Raw genomic sequence first — 14,941 nt, forward strand, 5'->3', positions numbered from 1 at the left:
GAATTTTGCCCTTTTAATGCTTTATTGTTTTTCAGACTAAGAAACCTTATCTTCTGTTGTCATCTTAAGCAACTTCTTTTTTATGTATTTTTTATAATTTGCGTAAAATAATACTAATCATCATCATCATCATCATAATTATCATAATATGGCAGTAATACTGTGCTTAATCATAACAACATAATTCAATTTTTTCTTTTTAGAAATACTTAGATTAATATAAAATAGTTCTTCACAGTGTAATGTGAAATACATGTATATGTGAGTCTTTAGGCTTTCACGATGACTATGATCAGAATCAGTTGTCCAGATTAGCCTGGTATAATGAGCCCAAAATAGTAGCTAGGCGACTTTTCTGATCTTAAGTTTTAACCTGTTGATGGAACCTGTATGTAGTCCTAAAACCTTGGAGATGTCAAGTTCCAGGAAACTGTAGATTACCCAAAAGCTTAATTCTGATACATAGGCTATATATCCATGGCTATAATATATCACAATATACTACCTGTACACATTCTTTCTGAGCATCCCTGATGATTAAACAAATAATGTTTTTTTTTTTTAAACATGTTCCATATCAACAGGAATTCACTTCTAGAATTTAATAATTTTAGATGCTTATAGGCCTACATCATTACTAACACTACCGGTACTACTAAAAGTATAAGAACAACAAATATCTAACTAGTTATACAGAAACTAAACAATTAAATGTGAAAAATAAGTTTTCGACACAAAAAAGTCAAATATAATCAATTTTTACCAAGCCTCGTCAGTTAATGTTCATAATTAGTGTCACAATAAATAACCAATACTTTTTCTAAATTTTTAAGTAAAAAGTAATGCCATCTGTCACTCAACACAAATTTGTAGGCTGAAAATGAATGCTCCACATCCACTGAAGTAACAGAAGCTTATTTCGATTTTGACACTAGTTGGACAGGAATGTTACATTGTAAATCCGTGTTCTTCCCTGATAGGATATCTGAAATAGTACGCAGGTCCTTCAGTCCTACATTTCTCTGCAGAACTTGCTCCAGTTTATCCCGTACTTTATTTACAACAGAACCAAGAACACTTCTGGAATTTAAAATACAAATTTTCGAAATAAAAATGGGTGTTTTGACCTATTAGAGATATAATATACGGTACTTAATAAGTCAAAATAGACTTTGTCGTCAAAATAGGCATTTTTAGGTGCTATTAAAATACCAATTTTAGGCATAGTTTTATATGAAACGTGTACTTGCAAGTTTCTATAAACTTATCTTTTAAGGATTAAAATAGGTTTTTACCTAAAATCCGAAGTCTACTTATTAGTGACAGTGTCCTTTTCTAGGATTAATCCACAAAACTTAAATAGGGTAACTTATTGGTATGGTATCTCTTTTTCATATTCACATTGGCTGTGGCATATAATGAAAGATCCGTCTACATTGTACCAATATGATGATGAGGATTAATAAACCAGTTGGTTGGATGTCATTGGGGAAATGGAAGTATCCCGCGAAAATCTGCCCCTGTCAATTATCTATGCCAGTACATCACAAACTCCACTTCGAATTGCTGGGATAAATGAACCATTTTTATTGTAGGCTAAATTATTTGAAGAATTTGGTTCATTATTAACATCTACGAATCTATTCAGCTGAAAATGATGCACATGAAATCTATCCACCATTATTTCAAATATTGACATCTTATTTTTATAAATTTATCCAAAATGGCATTTAATCGAAGTTCCTATAGATGAACTTTTACATAAAATAGAATACCAAAATATGCAATTTTATTGTAAAAACCAGCGTTTTTCAACCGTTTTCAGCATGTGGCACACTAAAGGTGTAATTTAAAATCCCACGGCACACTCATATAATCTAAATAACTGATTCCCAATCAGGGGGGGGGGAATTTTGAGCGTTTTAGGAAGGAATGAGCGCTATAAAATACAAATAAAATGATATGAATGTACGGTATATGCATTTTCTACAGTCAATTGTTGTTTAATATTGTCTGTTGTATTCAACATCGAATTTCACGAGACCGTGGAAAAACTAACACGAAAGCATTGTAGATACATCATGAAGGCCAAGATCTAGACAATTCATGCAATAAGTATTATTCCGCAGTATTATGAGTTTCTCGAGACAGTTTTAGATAGTGAGCAGGCTGTATTTTATCCAACCAAATTCTTGAAATCTTTGAATCCACAAGCATTGCTACCACATAACTTGCTTTCAACTAGTTAATATATAAAATAAAATATTATCAATTTTATATCCATTATTTTTAGGCAACATAAGAGAGGAATGAAGTGTGATCAATAGTGAAAGGGCGCATGGGGCAAAAAAGGTTGAGAAGAGAAACAAAATACACATTATTCACAAATAGAACGGACACACTTTCTTGCATTTTTATTTGAAGTAAGGCCTATATGATAGAAATGTAAAATTTAATGTCAGAAAATTATTACATACAATATTAAGCCTTGGTTTTTCTGAATTTGTTATTTAGGGAAATATATATATATATATATATATATATATATATATATATATATATATATATATATATATTATTACATGTTTTGGCGAGGTATTTAATGTATGATATATTTTTTCTTTTATAAGGACAAGTAAATTACGATATTTTAAAGTTTAGTGTGTTATTCTAACTTTACTGATCTGGTAACTCTAGCTGGGTGTCAGCCATTCTCTTCTGTGCCACTCGCACACCTACACTGTATTTACTGAATGCTGACTTGTGGCACATTCACTGAAAGTTGGCTCTTGTGGACTCACTTTCTTTACTACTATTTTCACTTTTATTTTTCCAATTTTTGCTATTATAACCTTAAATTACTGTTTTCATTTTCTCGCAGCACACTGGTTCAAAATGGCTGGTACAGACCATAAGCCTCAACAATGTTTTATAATGATCTGCAGACCACTACGTAATCCAATTGATTGAAAAAGTGTTAGTTATTACGTAATCGTTTAGAATATAAAAAGATCCATATTAATTACCAGTGGCGTAGCGTCAATGTAAGCTAAAAAGCTTAGCTTCCCCAGTTAATAATAATTTCACAATAAACCTGCAGTTTATGGAGAAAATTATTTATTAATTTTAATAGAATTTATATTTACGGTTAAATATTGTGATGCGGCAGCTCAGGATTATTTGTGATGCAGCAGTAAACAAGAAGCCTGCACACACCAGCTTCCAAGCAGACCGGTTTCTTCTGTGTAATCCACCCCGCAGATTTTCCATCCCTTTTAAACTATCCTAGCCGCAAGGCTCGAAAAGAAGCTAGCTTTAACATTCAAAATAAGTACGAGTAGTTTCCGAGTTATCCCTATTCGTCAGTTGTGTTCAGTTGAAGTGTTAGTGTGCATTGTGGCTGATATAATAAATAATGAGCGAAATAACAGTTCCTGACAATAATTTACTTGAATTTTTTAGGACAATTGTATTATCACGACTGACTTACGAACAAAAGTGTGACTTAAAAACCAAATGACCGACTCCCTTGCTGTCAATGAAGGACGCAACCAAAAGACAGACTCATACTTACGTAATGATACTAATATTGTGATTTCTCTAAGTATGACAGGGAGTGAGCTAATGTTATACGTATACGTGTCTATTTGTTAAGAGATATGTGTAAACAGTGAAATCGTATTTTATTACGTCTCATTTGAGGTCATGCCTTATTGGTGTTACTTACGATGTCCCAACCAATCTTCGACTGCTGACTTGACATTGACTACTATTTATTTAAAAACTGTATTTTTGTAATACGTTTTCTCATATTGCATGAAAGACAACTTGAGTTAGCTTCCCCTGCTCAAAATTTCATGCTACGCCACTGTTAATTACTTTAAAAATAATGCACTAACAGTCGATTAAAGGTACAGAAAGAAGTGGCATATGTATCAAATCAGTCACTTAGGACAGGCCTGCACAAGGTTTGCGCTCTCTGAGCCGGCTCACAGCTCATGAGCAGAATGCAGATATTATAGTAGGTAGCAGGAATATTGGCGGATGGAGGTATACCCCTTCATACTAACCCAACCCACGTTCCACCCCTACTTTAGCTGTAAACGTTCTTCGAAGGGTCGCTTCCGAAACATCTTTCACTCCTCGCTACATAACCTAAAGTCTATAACATCGAAATAGTGTTTATATATAAACACTGTCTGTGTGTCAGTATTTAGTGCAATTTCTGTGCGCAGCATTATAATTATATCATTAAACAACAGCACATGTGAACACTTCATTTGCTATAACCAAAGCTCGGAACTTGGGGACTTGTGTCTTTGCACGTGACTAAGCGACCGGACTTCATGTCAACAAACTCCCGCTTCCAGCACGGAGGTACTGTCAGGTCTGCTACAAAAGTGGTTTGTGGCTGCAACAACATATTGATAATATTATGGTAGGTTGAAACACGTAATTTCATAGAATATATATAATAAAAATAAACATGAGACATATATCAAATTTACTGTTCTGCTGTGTACATTTTATTACAGTGTATGACTACCTACATTCGAAGATTTTTCGGTAGTAGACTTAAAATACTGATTTTTTTCACTGTTACTGTTTTCTGTTCGATTTTCAGCAGTTGCTAGCTGATCTCGTATCTGAGAAAGATAAGTATATCCTAAATTTTTCTCGAAAATAGTTTTCAATTAGTGTGTCACTACTAGGGCAGGTCCCTCTACGTCTCGATCCATGGCTATGGACAGATTTTTTTACAATTTGAGGGACTGCAATGCCTTTCAATGAATTCCGTTTCCAGCCTCTAGTTTGTGTGTGGCACAACTTACAAAATATAAACTCTCCATTCGAAAAAAATTATGTATCTCCTCCGAATTCTCCACGAAATTCTGTATCTAAAATTAAAAAAAAAAATGTATTTTCAAACTTCTATAATACCCATTCGAATAACACGTATTTTCTAATTCCTCAAACAGACCGTTTACCTTTAATTCTCTGAATGCCATTGGCTTCGACATAACAGTTTCTTCGTCCGTCTTCCTGTCATTAGTTGTGGCCACTTTCTTAGTATATACGACTGTCCCTGAGCACTTGCAGCGTGAGCTTTGTGTACGTTGTACCTGTAACCTTACTCATGCACACGACACAAGTCCCCAAGTTCCGAGCTTTGGTTATAACTTATAATACAAACTACTGGTACACAATATGCGACATGATTTTATACCTATTATACTGATATCGAATAGCATTCGTATTTTGAGGTGAATGAACTAAGAAAATCAGTTGAATTCATATCTTCCAAGTTCGACAGTCTTAGAGAGGAATTGGCGCACACAAGACATGAACTCAACTCCACGCAGGAGGAGATGAAGAAGCTAGTGCAAGAAAATGACCATCTCAAACAGGAAGTGAGTGATCTGCAGCAATACACACGCAGAGACAATATAATGCTATTTGGAGTTCCGGAGATCGATGAACAATCAACTTACGAAGTCATTGACCAAATATCGGAGGTCATATGTGATAGTGAATTGGTGCAACATGATGTAAGCGTAGCACATCGCATACCATCCAGGCCAGGGAAGACGCGTCCTATTGTCATCCGCTTCACAAGGAGTAGAAGTCGTGATGAATGGCTCCAGCTGTTCAGAAATGAGGCCAAAAATGATGGCAGCGGTCCTGGGATTGCGACAAAGAAAGTCAACAGGGACCTTCCGGCAGGAAGAATCACAGCAGGTGACCAAATGACAGCAGTGACCAGAGACCTTTTGAACAAAAGAAAGGTTGCAAGAAAAGATGAAGTCAGTCCCGTGAGTAAAATCACTGGTGTTGTCGATGTAAATAATTTGTGAATAGTATTGTGTCGGTACCCAGGTTTTATTTTATATAATATAATTGACTTAACAATGGCTAGTGATACTATTTTAAATAAAATCCATCAGTGCAAATTTAATAATAATAATAACAACAACAATAACACAATGGTTTTTAACGATTTACTTCACTGCAATGAGTATATTGCCAATATTCTAACAGATCTTAAAATATTTCACTTAAACTTATAGTGACCTAATTCCTGTTTTCCTCATTCTCTTAATAACCAGAATTTCAATCACATATTACGAAAAATTTAATTTGTTGTATTAATTAAAGTTTTTTTTTAAGTATTCGTAAACACTATAAATAATTCCTTTCGCTTGGCTCTGCGTATCCGCTCCCTTTTAGACATGTCGCTCAACTAGGCACAGAAGCAATTCTACTGTTAGTATTGAAAATTACAGTTTGAATATGTACACAGTGAACAGACAACAGCTACGATGACTACTCTCTCAATACCCAACGATTGGCTTGCAAGCAACTACACCCGAACGCATCGACACACTGCCAGTCAGTCATCCCAATGGACAGGTCAGAAGAGAGGGGGTGATACGTGCAAAAATGTGCTAAGTACGACCCGCCAATATCTTTGCTCCCTACTATAGCTGCGCTCTGTATAAGGGTGGACTGGAAGAACGGTTGATCTCGTACAAAATATACACAAAAGGAAGTACTATTACGAGTGCTTATGAAATGAATTCCCGTTCAGTGTTTGCAAAACTATGTTGGACTATTATTAATTAATAAAGAAATATTTATTTTACAGGAGTAATAGAAATTCTATAGCTACTTAAATGTACAATATCATTTTGTTATATTTTTATTTATCAGTACATAAAAACGAGGTTTTATGCTGTTGGCAGCTGAAAGGAACAGTAGCCTACTGATCATAATGAAAATCAGTTACAAATGTTCGCTGTCTGCCTTTATTAAAGTTGATTGTAGAAAACAGTTGCTCACAAATATAAATGTTGAGCCAAACATAGCAATCATTTTCACAGCCAGCCTGTGTAGTCGTGGATATTATTGTTAAGGTTTAGTCTTGTAAACTCAACCAGGCTAGTAGTATTATTCAAACGATCTTTAGCCCTTAGGTCACATTGAAGATCAATAAGTTCGAGCTGTAAATCGTTAAATGTTATGTTCCTTCTTTTAGATTCCTCCGTACTGTACTGTAGCAGTAGGTAAGCAACGTGAAACAGTTACTGAGAATAGGCCTACACACTGCACTCCACTAGATAGCTGAGTGGTCGTTTCCTTCTCCTCTACCTATAGCAAGTCTATGTCATTCTGATGTATCTTCCTCTCAGTTTCGGCGAGCTGTATATACCGCTCTCCCGCTCCAAAGGAGCGTGCACGCTCGTTGAGCATTGTTTGTGCAGGCCTGACTTAGGAGGTAGAGCAAAAAAGTGATATAACGACACAAGCTGTCCTAAATACTATCTTCTCAGAAGAGGTAAAAAATTGGACTTTTTCTCTTGCTTTATTAAATAAAGAATTTACAATGTTTCGAAGATTGACTCTGGCTTCGTAACAACTAAATAATATGCTTGAGTGCCTTAGTCTTTCACTTGAGGACAAAATTAGTGCCAATCTTTGAATGATGTGAATTCCTTATTTATTAGTAGCAATGGAAAAGTCCAATCTTTACCTCTTCTAAGCAATACACCATTGCTTTCTGTTTGTTTCTCTATTAAATCACTGTTTTCTCAGATGATTTTTCATTTCTCACTACACCGACGATCATGGCAAGGGAAATCAATCACTTAATTCTTTCACAACTTATTCCCTGAGCAGGTCACTTGTTAGTTTGGTAGCATTAAATTACAGGCTTCTGTTTTGAATTGTATGAGTAATAATGTGAAATAGGCAGAGAATGAATGGAAAAAGAATATTAGGAGAATGGAATTTTGACAATATGACAAATATAATGAACTCTTATAGTTTTATTTACTAATAAATTATATATCGAAGTTTGTCATTTGTAATAACACCGTTTATTAACTATTTTCTCCTTAGTACTCTCTTTGTTCCTCTCTCACTTTCCCTCATTAAACTCAGACACATGTATATTCGCAGAAAAAGGAAAACATAGGCGTTTCATTTTTGTTTATTGTATAACAAATAGTTACACATAGGATTCTTAAAAATATACTACAAAAATATTTTGATATGAATGCCAGCAACTGTTATTATCACAATGTTAGAAGTGAGAGTTCATTACTGTGATATTTAGCTGTAAAATTAATTCTATGTTCGTTTTCAATTAATCAGTTTTCCTCATTAGATTATAAAGGAAACTGAATCAATACTGACTCGTGAAAAAAAATAAAAAAAGACAATACATACTTTTAGCAATTACATAATATGATATGGAATTGATAAAGCTCACAAAATTCATAACACGATTTAATTAGGAATAAATAATAAAAAAGTATTTTCAATAAAAAATTCAGCACATTTTTAGCCAGCCAATAAAGTTAAAGTTGTAGTATGTTTAACAGCAGAATTGTTTCATTAAATAGTACAAATAATATTTTTACAAGAACATAATGTGTGTGTGAATAGGTAAAACATACTTGTACTCTGACACACGTTAGTTTCATAAATTAAAAAAAGAAATTAAAGAATACGGTACTTAGGCAATTGACTGTAAAACATTTATAACAATATGCACTCTTATGTACATGATGATCAGTTTTACAAAACTTAACAAAAGGAATTTGACTAAATAATGAAATCAGATAATCTCAAAGGCAAATTTAGACACATTGTGGTGTATCAAGTCTCGAAGAATTACAGTCACATTAAATGTTATGTATGATATATGAGACATTTTCAATATAAAACTGTAATCCACAACATTTTTTACATGCATTATGCATGCTTCAATACGGCTATGAATTAATTATTTATAGGGTGAATACATGAATAAGTGGGCCTGATCATAAACTATTTTTTTTTTTTTTTTTGTGATCATATGTTTGTGTTATTCTACAGATAGGGACACAAATTTTATATTTCCTGTATGTTGGCAAGAGTTTAATTTCTTACCGTTTACTCCAAACAGCTCAATCTCTTTGTTGGTTGGTGCAGAGAGTGTAATAATATTGAAGCCTTCAACAACTTTCAACTGAAGTAAGCCACACCTGTGATAAAACTTTACATAATAATTGTATATCACACTAATTTAAGGGTGGGGGAATAATAATAGCTCAAAATGTACAGCTGAATTCCTACCACAGGCATGTCATGTTGTTCGAAGCTCCGAAGATCTTGAAGTTGAGTTAATTCTGAAGAGAGTAAATTGCTGTGCAATTGTTATACTTCTGATAATGGATTAACCCTATATATAATTCGATAAGTTAAAAATTAATAGTTTCAAACGTTTAAATTTTACTTTGTTCTCTTTGTGCACCAAGTCAAAATTTCTAATAAAATATGTGATTCCTTACTCAATCTTTTACCGTTTGGGACAAAGATTAGGGTTGTATGATGGCAAAATGGTTGTCTCTGACAACAAATATTTTCTGCTCTCTAACATCTACTTATTTCTACAATGAGCAAGAATATGTGAATACTATTAAAGACAGGAATTGCAGTCAGATTCCATGCAAACACTGGTATATTGTTGTTCCTTTGTTAGTCCGGTAGAATTTTGAATGCCTGTAAAATTGGTACCGATATTTTATATATTATCATTTCATGATATGTGCGATTAATTTTCTTGATGTTAATAACGTTTTGCACCTTTGGCGGCTGTCTAGTTCGCCATTTCCTCACTATGGCACTGTTGAAAAGATCTTAAAGTTAGGATCCTTCTTTAACATGAAATATCATAATAATCTGAATTCGTAATATATAGGTACCGTACCGGTATATTGATTCACCATTTGTCAAGTCTGAATTTCTATTGTAAAGCTCCTTTATGACATTATGCAACAAGATGAGTAGAAAGAGAAATTTTCAAACACTAATCAATGCTGTCAAGAAAATGATGTGACTGTCTGTCTTTCATAAAGGTATATTTTATAAAGTTAACTTTCAACTGGCCAATATTTCAGGACTTAAACACGTTCTTCACTTGTTAACCACAAAAGTTGCATTATGATTCCATTATTTTGAACAGTTCCTTAATAGTTATATCACAGTCCACTGATATTTCCATTATTTTTACAACATGCTAAACACAGTTCGTTTGAATAACTGCCATGACTTCTTAACACTTAAAAATGCATACCGTACTTTATAGGCATAGTTATCATGTTGCTGAAAGCACGCACACACACACACACACACACACACACACACACACACACACACATACAGATTCACACACACAAACTTTCAAAAAACACCATTTTGAACGTCAATGAAGAGTTTTTTTTAACGTACCTAGTATTTACTTACTCCATTCACACAGTATTCATTCACATTTTTTACAATAATATACATGGAATTATTAAGCACACAGTTTCTTTGCACTCTATATCCATACAATCTGTGCTCTTAATTCAGGAGTAGTATAGCATTCTTTCACATTTGGTTACTTACCTATATTTCATTGTATTTTTATTAATACTTGATATTTAATCACCTGAGTACCTACAGAGTTAAGATTGACAGGTGTAATGAAATTATATTTTCAAGTAACATATGTCAATTTTACAAAGTAATTCTTCTTATATTATCATATAAGGCTTACTGAATGCTTCCATGTATCTCAACTGAGGATACATAACAGCTCAATACTCGACAAATATATACCGTACCTGGTAATGTTAAAACAGCAATTATGGTAACGGAGCCCTGAATGACGTGCAAAATGCATATTGCATTTAACCTTCTTCTAGACAATGTAACAGTTACGTCTTGGTAGATGATTTTACGAGTAATAATTTTCTTATTTATATATATAAAAATGTAAATATTACAAGGGAGGATCGGAAAGTAAAGCACAATTATTTTACAGAATACTATTTTGGTTAGGACGTTCAAATTTGGCAGATAGTTAGTTTGAATCTTACGCTACAGACAGCAATGATTCAATTGGATGTCACCCTGGCGAAACGAGCTGTAACTACTGAGTAAAAATGGCGCATTTTCTATTTGTTCACTTGTGAAGGGCAGCGAGGTGTAGTTTTTTTTATTATTTTTTTTTATTATTTTTTTCTCTCGAAAAACGAAAAATTCGAGTGAAATCCACAAGAAAATAATGGCGGTGTGTGGCGCTTGATTGTCTGGACCATAGCAACATCTCCAGGTGGTGTGGGTTCTTCAAAGAAGTTTGCCGATGAAGCACGTTCCAGCCGACCAGTGACCGCTGCAACACCACCCAATGTCAGAGGCATCATTAAGGCGCAATCACCCACCCTACAGTCCAGGCCAATGAAGAAATTCTTAGGAGGACAATGCTTTGGTTCAGATGAAGAAGTGAAATCGGTCGTTCACAGGTGGCTATATGCCCAAAAAACGGAGTTTTATAAACGAGGTGTACTGAATATGGTGTCACGATGGGAGAAATGTGTCGAAAGACTTGGTTTCAATGTTGAAGAATAGGTAAAACCTGTAGCTTTCTCGTACATTATTTCATTTTGCTTACCTATGAAATACGTTGCCACAAAAATTATTGTGCATTACTTTTTTATCCACCCTCATATTATTTGACTTTTTTAGAGCTTAAATTTATTAAGAAAAATATGTTATTCACCAGTATTGGCTAAAATAAAACTCTTAGTAATTTTAATACTTGACAGTTATGTAAATTTGATATATCTACTTTATTGAATTTCTGTAAAAAGTGAGTATTGTTATATAGGGAGGAAATGTTCATTTTTCAATTATCGGTAGGGATGTAAGAATTTCACCAAGGACAGTGACATCCACTACACATTATAGCAGAAAAAAGACAAAATTCATTGCTATATTGTCTATTCCACTGTAATAACCATAATTGCCTAATCATATTGCATATTTTAGGAACATTTTGGGCATGTATGAATTTTCATATTATATTCGAATACTTGGTTTTTTGCATACTTGATACCAAGAGTTTTAAGTAGAAGAATACGTGTTTTGATTAAGCCAAGTAGATTTTTATTTTTAAATTCAAATTCATATAATATGACTTCGTGGAATATGATTTATGAAATTGGAGGAATTCTATTAAAATTGAAGAAAGACTGAGATTGCTAATTCAAATGGTAATGAGTGGATGATTGTGGTATTATTACAAAATAGGATAATAATTGTGATAACGTTAAGATGTAATAAGGATCGATATTATACACTACATGATATAATAATATTACGAAGGTTTATAATAAGTTAAATGGCTTAAAAATAATGGAAAGAGATTATGAGATTGATGGTGGTGAAAGTAATATGTAGATATAGGAAGCAAGTAGTCTCTATGAAATTCCCAGGATTTGAGAACTATCACAAATCAAGGAACACCATGACAGTCATTATACTTGTCATACAGTACTATATCACATTGTTCACTGTGAAACTTGCACAAGTCCCGAGCTGCATCACAACACTCATTTCTTCACGGATATCAGTGGTGTGTCGTCTGCAGCACCATACCGTCCTTCTCGATATCACATTTTGCATTTCCATTTGATTGCTGAGAGTCGTTGTCTGGATTATCCCATGCTTGCCTCCTGCCCGTGCTGAATATTACGTATATTAAACCACACCCAATGTATACACCTGACGCAATCAGGAACACTGCCCGCCAAGCTGCTTGCGTTGGCTGCACAACAAAAAGAATAAATACTGGTAAATGTTGATGCATAAAGTGGACTTTACAGTTTCATTTCATATCAAAAGAAGTATCCTTGAAATACCGACATAACTTTCAAAACAGATGAATATGTTTCTATACATCTTGATATGACAGTTTTGTTTTGTACATAGTGCTTTGGGAACATTTGAAATTAGGAGTAAATTGTTGTTCTTCTCAATAAAACACGTGAATTGTCATTGTCGTTCGGTGGAGTGCAATAACGATTATTGTGTTGCTGTGTTGAGTGGAATACTCATTGTTGACGGGTAAATAAAAGTCGAATTATTGTTGTTGAATAAAAGTTACAAAAAGTTACCAAATGTAACTTTTATTCAACAATAATGGCTTTTATTTACTCGTCAACAATGGGTATTCCACTCACAGCAACATAGTAGTTGTTATTGCACTCCACCGAACAACAATGACAATTCACGTGTATTACTGAGAAGAACAACAACCGGAATGTACTCCTAATTTCAACTAAAGTCCACAAAGCACTATGTACAAAACAGAACTGTTAGTTCTCAGTTTGCAGTTCGTTTGCCTTGGTTAGTTCTTCTAGCTTATTCCCTCAAGTTCACGGTACATCGAACCCCAAGCCTTCCAGATACGGTTCAATGCACTTCGAACCCAAGACTTCCGGATACGTCGTACTCGCTTTGACGCTGCCACATATGCTTTACGCTATATTGTTAGGTTCATTGCAATGTAAAATACACTTCCAGCTCTAAATTGTGTACCATACACATACAAGGAAACTCGATATTGGGAAGAGTACAAATTATGTAAAACATTGAGTTTCTTTTCTTATGGGCATAAATTTTAACCCTTACAACATTTAATATGTTCTATATTCTGAAAGGACATCGTATAAAAAGATTTTCCAAAATTTAGAAATGTTAACCTTATCATATGAGTAGGCCTACATTCTTTCCCTGATGATGTTTTATATAAAAACCAAGATACATTTAGTATTAATCAAAACATTCATAATTTTAATAAGGACACAAATCGTTTGAAACATCAACCTACAAAACGTATCAACTCCCCCATCGTATAGATTGATGTTTCGATCCCGAAACATCAACTTACAAAATGTATCAAGTCTTTCCAACATATCAAGTCACCCTATTTTACGGTTACCTATATAATTAAAACACCAATAGTACTAACACAGCCAGACAAAATATACACAACCGTTGGAAAAAATATATTAGAAGATGTAAACAATCATATTTACAACAATACAGACGCTTTGAATTATACTGGTAGTTGATATGACGAATTATATTATGTTTCAAAGAAAAACGTTTCAGTCTTATAATTTGGCCACCTCTGTACTGTATGATAATTATTTATTTTAAAAGTATGTAATATTTAGAAAGTTGACTAGCCAGCAAGACATATATATGTAAATGGATGACTATTATTAAATAGTTTGTAAGGATATCTTACCCGCTTATCTGTAATGTACCCTGCAGCCATAGGCGCAAGAAGACCAGCGAAATTGGCAAGGCAGTTAGTAAAGCTCATGAGGATGCCAGCAAAACGTGGTGAAATATCAAGGTGGTTCACTTTGAACCCTGAATAAATACCACCATTGAGACCAACACCAATGGTGAGCAATGCAACTGTGAGGGGAGGATTGCAGCCCGTGTACGAAGCTGCTATCAATGCAATGGCTGGACCGAACTGACCTGCAGGAAAACAGAATAAACATAAATTACTTCAGAACATCATACGATTTGGTTTTTAACACTTAATGCAGTGGTCATCAACACAGTGCACCCTCAGACTAGCATCTCTTACCCGCGGATAAGACATGCGCTAGCATGCATCCATGGCTACTCTATCTTAATTAGACAGAAGAAAAATAAGGTGATGAGGAGAGAAGAAGTAGAAAGGAGATGGGAGGAATAATTAGAAGAATAATAAAAAGAAAAAGGCCAGAACAAAGAAAGAGTAGGAGAAGGAGAAAGTAGAGAAGAGAAGATTGGGAGAAAAGAAAAGAAAATGAAGACGTGAAAAAAAATGAGAAGAAAAACGAGAGGAGAAGAATAGGAAATATGAGAAACGACAGAAAAAAAGGAAAACACAAGCAATAATAGAAGAAATAACATAAGAAGTATTACGAGAAAAAGAAGAAAATGTATAAGAAGTAAAAGAAGATAATAGATATTTAAATTAAAGTTAAACGGAATGATTGATCATATACAAATTGTAATTTTTATACATCATTGAAAACATAACATGATGCTGTTATAAGCAGAA

General features: G+C 33.9%; 1 protein-coding gene across 3 annotated transcripts in view; it reads right to left on the minus strand.

Moving 5' to 3' along the window:
- Nucleotides 1-7,974: 7,974 nt before the first annotated feature.
- The window catches only part of Picot (putative inorganic phosphate cotransporter protein picot), a 156,295-nt gene continuing 149,328 nt past the window's right edge, over nt 7,975-14,941 (minus strand). For all 3 annotated transcript variants that reach the window (XM_069833075.1, XM_069833073.1, XM_069833076.1), the window contains 2 exons: nt 14,126-14,367; nt 7,975-12,637 (listed from right to left, as the gene is read on the minus strand). In XM_069833075.1, the coding sequence (XP_069689176.1) occupies nt 12,440-12,637; nt 14,126-14,367 (440 nt within the window). In that variant the 3' untranslated portion in view covers nt 7,975-12,439. The remainder of the gene's footprint in view (nt 12,638-14,125; nt 14,368-14,941) is intronic.

This window comes from Periplaneta americana, chromosome 8, assembly GCF_040183065.1.
Source record: "Periplaneta americana isolate PAMFEO1 chromosome 8, P.americana_PAMFEO1_priV1, whole genome shotgun sequence".
Classification (NCBI taxonomy): Eukaryota; Metazoa; Arthropoda; class Insecta; order Blattodea; family Blattidae; genus Periplaneta; species Periplaneta americana.